The sequence below is a fragment of the Tympanuchus pallidicinctus genome, unplaced genomic scaffold (genome assembly GCF_026119805.1).
Source record: "Tympanuchus pallidicinctus isolate F22 unplaced genomic scaffold, pur_lepc_1.0 scaffold12, whole genome shotgun sequence".
Classification (NCBI taxonomy): Eukaryota; Metazoa; Chordata; class Aves; order Galliformes; family Phasianidae; genus Tympanuchus; species Tympanuchus pallidicinctus.
In genome coordinates this window covers 10271285-10279980 of record NW_026294637.1, presented here as the reverse complement: position 1 = coordinate 10279980, position 8696 = coordinate 10271285, and the positions used below count along the sequence as shown (strand labels likewise).

The window sequence follows — 8696 nt, the reverse complement described above, 5'->3', positions numbered from 1 at the left end:
CTTCAATGAGGGGCTGAGTGCCCCTCACATACCCATCAGCTTTTCATGGTGAGGCAGGAAATACCTCCTGCAGGTTTAAAGGGAACCCATCCCACCTAAGGCTTTAGAAGCCTCTGCCCTCTCCTTGTTGGCCAGGGGCTTCCTCTGAGCTCAGCGGAGGAGGGACCCAGCCCCCCTCCTGGCCCATCACACCAGGTGGCACTGTTGCTGCTCACTGTATGCACACACCGTTCCACCTTCCCCAACACTAACACTCAACCTGCCTCAGTTTCCCAATCCCTAAACCCTTGTAAGCCCACTCAGATCTTTTACACAGGGAGATTGCTGTGTAGAATTGTTTCTCTGCCTCATTCTTGGCAGTACCCTACATATCCCCAGGACTGCAGGCTGGACATGTAAGCAGCAGATGTAGTCGGTATCTGGTAAAAGCACGGCTTTTGGATGAAACAAACAAGCAAACAAACGAAAAAGCCACCATGGTAGAACAAAGGTGTTCATCCTTTTTAAAACATTAAGAACCCTGGAATAAATTATGTAAAATATTTTCCATCTGCAATTCTGTTCAATGCATGCATTTATATATAACCATTTTTCAATGCCCTCCCCCAACTCTATTACTGCTTTTATCTCCCCCATATATTATTGTCTTCAGCTGATAAATTTCTCATGAACTTGTTTACACTTGCTTGAATTTGCTGATGAGGGGAGTTGTGAATTGATGTGTTTTTAACGATACTTCTGCACAGTGCTCTTCAGTGGCTCTACCCTTCCGTGAGCCTGTTCTGAATCTCTAGAGGATTTGTTTGTATGTGAAGGAACACTCAGAAAGCTCTTTGAAGCTACAGGGAAAAGGTGCTACAATGGAGTTAGTTATCCTTCAAAATAGTTGCATTTCATTGACGCACCACTCAAATGATCCTTAAACACTAAGAAGTCCTAACACACAGTAGCTCAAAGAGCTCCCTATTGCCTTTTCCTCCTTGGCACCCACTTGGCTTTAAGCGGCCGGCCTAAAATTAGTCAGTTCCATTTGTGGGGGCAATGTACCAAATCACCGATGATAACATCTCTCTTTCTGTTTGAGGGCTCCCCATTGAAAACACACTTGACACTCCCTAACATAAGGATCAAATCAATCTGAAATATGACTGAAGTCATTGATAACAGTTGTTATTCTGCTGAACACACGGATGGGCGTGGTAAAGAAGCAGAAAGTGAAAAGTAGCGATTGCTCCATTTGTCTCAGAATGCTCCATGGGCACATACACTGCTATCTCATTTGCCTTCTGTCTGGATCCTAATGAGAAAAAATTAGTGATCCTTAAGTGAAAGAAAGGATGAAATACAGGAATAAATTAAGTTATTCCATTGCTTTTTCTGTTTTAAAATGTATCAGCACGAACAAAAAAACAAATGACCAACAGCAACAAAAAAAATGTTATCTGTCTGATGACAACTGGTGGCAGAAGGAGCCTCATTCTCTGTCTGTGGCTGCCAGCTTCTGTTCCACTGTCATATCCACCAAAAGTGGATCTTCAGCACAACTGAAAGCTCTTTTAAATTGAACAGTCAGTATCAGATTCCTAAAAATGATCACGCAATTTCAACAACTTCTGCCGTACAAGAGAAACAGTGACTTCACAGTCTAAAAAACAAAAACAAAAAACCAAACACAAAATCTCTTAAATTCACCTCTATAAGAATAATGACAGGAAAATATAATACATTTAAGGGCAGGGAGATACTACAACTCAATCTTTTCCAGGAGAAAAGGCCTACTTACAGGAAGGTTCTCCAAATACAGCAATGCTCAATGATTATCAGGAAAAAATGGATACCTGCCACTCTCCCAAACTAGTTGTGTTAGGTGGGGATAGGGTGGACAGGGGCCTTGTGTCTTTGCCAATCCCCACATCCCAAACCATGGCCATTCCTCTTTAGCAAGAGATCTTCATGGGCCCCAAGTTAATCAGGGACAAGGCTAAAAAAGAAATCTAGAGCTCATTAGGAACAGAAGAGGCTCCTCATATACATATTCTGATAGCACAGTCATACCATTTGAAACGATCTATTTATAAGCTCTTCATGGGTCTTTAAATATGAGAGGCACTTCAAAAATTAGCTTGGCTTGTAATTTCAGCAACAGACATTGTTTACCAAATTACTGACACTGCAACATTAGCTGATCAAACTAGCAATCATTAGTGAGCGCACGGCTAACCATCCGTTTAACCATTGGTTCTACCAGAGGGACACAGCGTGCTTTGAGACTGGCCAGTGCTGAACTGCAGGCACAACAGTACAATCAGCTATTAAAATGCCTGGTAACGCAAAACTTTTTTCCCAGTGTGTATTAGGATAAAAGAGACTTAACCTCTCGTAGTGTTGTTGCATGCAGTAAGAAACACGCGGGGTTTTCAAATTATTTTCTGCAGAACAAATTCTTCCAACGGTTCTACAGCAGCCTTCAACAAATCTCTTTGTGCCTGGCACTAAATACAGTGCCGTCTCACCGGCCCACGTGCACCCTTGCAGGGCATCCAAATACCGCATCACTATCATTTGAAAACAGATTTGCTGTTTATTAGTGCAATACACAGATCCAGCTTTGGGAAAAGAAATCCTCTTTCCTTATCCACCTTAAACACCTGCTGCCGCCGCAAACCGAAGCCTCTTTAATACACAATCAGCATCAGCTAAACGCGGCTAATGAAAAGCTATAAAGCGAGAGCCAGGCTGCGGCCCCAGCCGTATGTCGCCACATGTTCCGCACTTTAATCGTTATTACCGCCGAAGCTGCAGGGAGGGACCGAGCCCTCGCCGCAGGACGCGGCGGCGGCGGATGGAAGAGGCGTTCGGCCCCCGCGCACGGCGACTCGGCGGCGCTGCCCGCCGCCCGCGCGGGCTCCACAGGTCGCAGGGCTCCCGGCTGCTGCGGCACCGCAGCCTGAGCGCGGGGAGGGCCGCCCCCGCAGGGCGCCGCTTACCGATGCGCCGCACGTAGTGCTTTGCAGGAAGTTTCCACGCTCCCCGGTTTAATCCGCGCGAGGGGGGTCGGAGGGGAGCGCCAACGGGCCGAACGGCGATGGAAGGGGGCGGGTGGCGAGGAGGAGGCGGCGGCGGCCGCGTTTAATTTTTTAACGAGGGCGGCTCGAGCGGCACCCGGCGGGGTCGCGGCGCCGGGCGGCGAGGGGGAACGCGGCCAAGCCGCCCCCGCCGCCCGGGACTCCGCGCAGCCCCAGCGGCCGGAGCAGTGCCAGCCGTCGGGGCTCCCACCTGGGCTTCGGCCGGCCGGGCCCGGAGCTCCGCCGTCCGCCACCATGGGCAACGCGGAGGAGACGGGTCGGTAGCGCGGGCGGTTCGGCGGGTCCGGGCGGGGCGGGGCGGCGGGGCTGTGCCGGCGGGGCCGTGCCGGCGGCTGAGAGCCCCGGGCTGCGGGCGGCGCCCGGGGGAACGCGGAGCCGGAGAAAGTAGGGGCTGCGCAGGCTGCGCATGGAGCGGCGGGCAACGATTGCTCGGCGGGTGCTCGGTGTCCTGCAGTTCTCGTAGCCTGCATGCCCCAGGGAAACAGGTAGCGGTTTTCCACGTTCGCAAGTTAAGGGTGGCACCGGTGAACGTTTTATTTTCTTGCCTCTGTTATCTGGACCTTGGCCGCATACCCGCGAATTCACAGCACAATGCATAGCGCAGGGTCTCTTTTTCCTTGGAGACTCCAGCCTTGTCTATCTACTAAGGATAAAATCTCATTTCTGCAATTCATTGCTTGCCTGGAGGCTGCAAATGTCACTGCCCAGCTGCTGCTTCTCTGCAGGAGAATGCAGTTTATGTGGAAAAGTGTCGTTTCTACCCTGAATTACATGCTGCAAAAACACTGCATGTCGGGGGATGCTTTGATACACTCACACAAAAGTTAAATGTGCTCCATTTGCTGGACATCGGTGCCCTGGCCTTCCCACCTTACACCCACCTGTCTGTTGCCTCAGAAACCTCACCCTGAGCAAGCAGTTTTCTCCCCAGCAATGTACAGAACACAGGCATGCAGTGTGTGCATGAACATGGCAGGTTGGCTGTGTGCTCAGAGCTGCTTCTGCAGCATTTCTGGCCATGTGTTGTTAACTCAGTTTAGATCCCTTGGAAAATTCCAAATTCATGCTGATCTCTATTTCATTTGGTCTTCTTCGTTGATAATCTTCTTACCCTACCACCTCCTATGCCCAATTCCTGAAATTCGATTTCTTTGACCAAGTAGTTGAGCACAAAAATGCCAGTTTCTGTCCCTAAGCACACAAACACCTTTTCAAGTTACATTTGCTGTCGCTCAGAAACGCAGACCTTGGACTGAAACTATTTGAAGTGCCTTTAGAATGACCAGCGTCAGCAGCTGGACCTGCAGCACATCTAAAGGGAGAACAGATGGCAACTGATTTAGTGAATTCTGTAACACGCTCTGGTTTATGAACTGAGTTTTCAGGACCTGAGGCTTAATCCTGCCAATAGGATGAATGCTTCCAGTTTAAGCAGCTGTCAAAGGTACTTCTTTACACTACTGAGCCACTACAAAACAAAACAAAACCAAGAAATCACCAACCAAACCAGAACCCCACGGGGGTTCTGTGGGAGAAAGGATGAAACTCAAAACATTCCTGCCTTTCTCAGGATAGTCCAGAATTATTTAATCTTCTCAGTGTCTCTCAAAACGTGAGGATCTGAAAAAGGTGACCAAAGAGCTGGGACTGGGAATCTCAATCAACACCAAACACTGGCAGAGTTGGTCTGGAGATCCACTAGACTAGTAAGAGTTTCAGCAGTTTTCTTCCAGCTGACTCTCCGTGCTTAATGCCATGGTATTGCTGTTCATCCCACACATGTACAGCTAGCATCCCCAGCTCACACCTCCATTCCCCTTACCTTAATGGTCTCTGTGCCAAGCTATTTTCCTCATTGCTATTTTCTCTTAGATTCGCTGTTCCAGTCTCACAAGGGCCTCCTCCAATGGCCTTTCTACTCACAGCAAGATGTTAAGGAGCCTTTCTTTATGCCAGTGTTTTTATACGGGCAGTAAATCAAAGGATGAGTGGTCTTCACCTATAAAAAAGTCAGGAGACATCAGTCTGAAGCCAGCCCCTACAAAATGACTCTGCAGATTCTAACTGATTTAATGCCTGTCCCCATCACATTGCCCTAGAGGTTATCTTCAAGAATTTTTGGATGCAGGCCATGTTAGTTAGCATTCACAGTCTTCTGACTCATGATTTGACACATACTCTGCAGCAACTGAAAGGATATCTGACTAACTGGGAGAGGACATCTAACCTCTATGCAGCACTAAAGTGTGAAAACAATGGAAGTGCACTCAAGGTCAATTTGGTACCACAGTTTTGGGGATATGTAATTAGAGCAGAATGTTCTGTGAACTTTAAAGGTTCAATTACAAGTTATGAAATTCAGGACAGGGGAAAGAAGCACACAAAGCCGTGTACTGGAGTTTCCCAGATCTCATTTCCCCAGGAAGAAAATACCCGCTGTTTTCTCATGCAGCCATTTCAGACAAACTCTTGCCAAGTAAGACTAAGACAACCACTCCATGTCAGTCAAACCTTGCAGAGATTTGTCCCACAGTGTCTGATAAACAAACAAATCCAACTAATTTAAGTGCATAACCTGCAAAATGAGTGTGACGTTTCCCAGGATTCAGCTCCAATGTAGGGCTCCCCATGGCCATCCCTAAGATTTTTTCTATGTACCTTTCAAGATAGCAATTCTCTGCTGTTTTTTCATTTGTTTTTAGTTGTGGTGTTGTTTTGTTTGGGTTATTTGATCTGGGGGGAGGTGTGAGCTCTGTCTTCCTCAGCATCTACATTTCATTTTCCCATACAAGCCTTTCATTTAGTTTTTATAATCCAGTGTCCTAGGAATTCTGGAAGGATAACTTTTCTTGACTGGCTCTTGTTCAAATCAACTGACTTCTGACACCAATTTGTGATATCTTTTCTGCACAAGGTCAGACTTACAGAAAAACTGGAAGGATAAACAATGAAAACCTGTGCAGCATGTGCTATTATATTTCCAGAAGTAAATATTGATTACTGTTGACATTACTTCTCTTGTAGGCTATATCCAGATCTTTTCTTCAACTTAACAGGAATTAAAACAGTGTTGACCCAAAGGGCAGAGTGTCATTCAAAAGAAGGATCACATACAGCTCTATAGAACAGATGGTTTGTATGCTCTAGAAAATGTATACAGAAAGTAATAGAAAATCACACTATTTAATACCTATGTTGAGGATCAATGCATAAAGAGAAGAACAAAGAGTTGTGTCCCATCCTTTTCATCTTTGTTTTAAAATTTTCATTCTTTAAGATGACATGTACAAAAATCCCACCAATTTCTGAAATAAGAAAGGAGACATACACAGCATAAAAGTTTTGCCTGTTTTGATATTCTCAGGAATACTAAATCTTGTTTTTACTTCTGTTGCTATTAATTTTAGACTTAGTCAAGATATGGCTATAGTGCAGCATCAAGTAGAGATACTGGAGCTCTCTTTGAACTGGCTAGGGCAGGTACCAGTATCAGTGTAGTCATGGCAGCACAGAGCTTCCAGTGGCCTAATTACTCTGCCAAGAAATAAATGGATGCCTGGAAATCCCTGGGGAAGGAGGTGGTTGAATTGTTAACAAAAAGAGTTTTCCCCTGAGGCATGTTAGTTAAATAGGTGTTAACAAGAGCCAAAAATCCCCAAGCTCTAGCCTTAGAATAAAAATGCCTTTGTCCTTTGGTAGATATGATGTCCCAGGCCTTCCAGTCTTCCTGCTGTCTATTGAGACTTAAGAGAGAGGGGATTTCAGTATCTGACAGAACACCCAAAATAAAGCAAAACAGCTTCCTCTGCCTCCCCGCCCGCCCCCCAACTTAAATCTATACATCAGATCACCTTAAAACTATAAAAACAAAAGTATTTCATGTCTGGAAATACACAAAAGTCTCCTGGTGGTGATGGCAGGGTGGGTCAATCCCCTGAGCTCAGCACATTCTAAGCTCATCTTGAAATGTCTGAAAATATTGAGACTAAGGAGAAAAAATAAATGAGAGTAAGAGTTGGGGGAGGGAATTTGCATAATTTCTTCTTCCTCGCACTAATTTTTCCTCGCACACAAGAGAGTATTGTGATTTCTGTTGGTTTTTTTTGTTACATGAAGACGTACATACCGTATGCCCGTATATAAGACATATATACTGTGGGCACATGGCTGCAACATCACTACAGTGGCTCAAATGGTCAATTCAAACATATGTTTCAACAGTGTATGCCCCTAGGCACGCTCGGATCACATACGAGTGGCACCCACTGCATGGACGTGTGTAGAGGAAGGTAAAGGAGCAGTTCTACCAATATATTCACTTCCAATTCCTGCATAGCTCAAAATGGAGCCCAAGACTAGAATTGCACACACCATTTTATTTTGCAAGTCATACCTATTTATTTAGATTTCTAAGCTAAATTACATGACCAAAATTCATATTATTTGGCTGAAATTCCCTTTGAGATCAATATGAGTTTAAGGACTAGATTAAGGACTGAGGCAAAGCCATTCCAGAAAATGTATTAGTTTATCCAGGCGGATACCTTGTGAGTATTGTCTAATTAAAATCTGCAGGCTTATGCCCAGTCTGACAAAATGCTATTTGCAACAGCCATGTGTGAGATCATTGTGTTGAGGAGATAGAACGCCAGCAAATTGTGAGTCTGCTGTTAGTAAGTGGATGGTACGTAGGAGCTGAAAGTTTCGATTTTATCACATTAACTTAAATGTGAAAAAAAAAACAAAAACAACAGGACACTACAAAAATCCAAGCTGTTTTTGATTTCAAACTGTTCATATGCCACAGAGCTCAGACATACACATCCCATTTAGTAACTGATTTCACTTTTCTATGCAGGCAAAGAAGCAATAGAGGTGAAAATCCCACAGAGTCACCAAGATGTGATGTCCAATGATGAGCAGTAATTACTGCGGCAACACTTCAGCCAGCATGAGCGTCAGTGAAATGTCTGCCTTCCCTCTGACTTTGGAGCAAAAAACTGGTTTCGCCTTTGTGGGGATTTTGTGTGTTTTCTTAGGACTTCTAATTATCAGATGCTTCAAAATCTTGCTAGACCCCTACAGTAGTATGCCTTCTTCAACATGGGAAGATGAAGTCGAGGGGTTGGATAAAGGGACCTTTGAATATGCTCTTGCATGAAAAGTCACATGATATCCTGCCTTAAATTTGATGTTGATTTCATTTTGGAAACCAACTGTTGGTACATTTGTTACATATGCATACGTACATTTTGGAGATGTGTTGGTATCTGTGGCATTCATTTTGTTAAATAAATGTTTATTGCAAACTCAGAAGTAGCCCATTTGTATGTGCTATATTGCTGAGATGAGAGGAGAATCAACTGCTAACTCAATTCTTGCCTCTCAAGAAGAGAATGTGCTGTACTAATTACTGTTTGTAAGGAACCTGTACTTTGCAACTCCTGAGTGAAACATGTAAGTGGTCTCCTGCAAACAATGCATACTTCTATTTCCTCCCACTCACCTGACAGTATGTCTTGATGGAACAGGTCTTCCTTCTATTCTACAGCAGTGGAAAGACAAATGGAACTAGTGGAAAGGAAACAAACATCATTAAAAATATTTTGT

At 44.8% G+C, this 8696-nt stretch overlaps 1 protein-coding gene across 2 annotated transcripts; it reads left to right on the top strand.

Moving 5' to 3' along the window:
• Nucleotides 1-3138: 3138 nt before the first annotated feature.
• CTXN2 (cortexin 2) lies at nucleotides 3139-8402 on the top strand. 2 transcript variants are annotated; one of them, XM_052671953.1, is made up of 2 exons: nucleotides 3139-3342; nucleotides 7945-8402. In XM_052671953.1, the coding sequence occupies exon 2, from the start codon at nucleotides 7999-8001 to the stop codon at nucleotides 8245-8247; it is 249 nt and encodes an 82-aa protein (XP_052527913.1). In that variant the 5' UTR covers nucleotides 3139-3342; nucleotides 7945-7998; the 3' UTR covers nucleotides 8248-8402. The 2 variants fall into 2 exon arrangements, with proteins under 2 accessions (XP_052527913.1, XP_052527914.1); XM_052671954.1 differs by lacking the exon at nucleotides 3139-3342 and adding an exon at nucleotides 3443-6218.
• Nucleotides 8403-8696: the final 294 nt, after the last annotated feature.

Coding starts and splice junctions, on each gene's coding strand:
- CTXN2 (XM_052671953.1), top strand. CDS start 7,999: ATGATGAGCAGTAATTACTGCGGCAACACTTCAGCCAGCATGAGCGTC.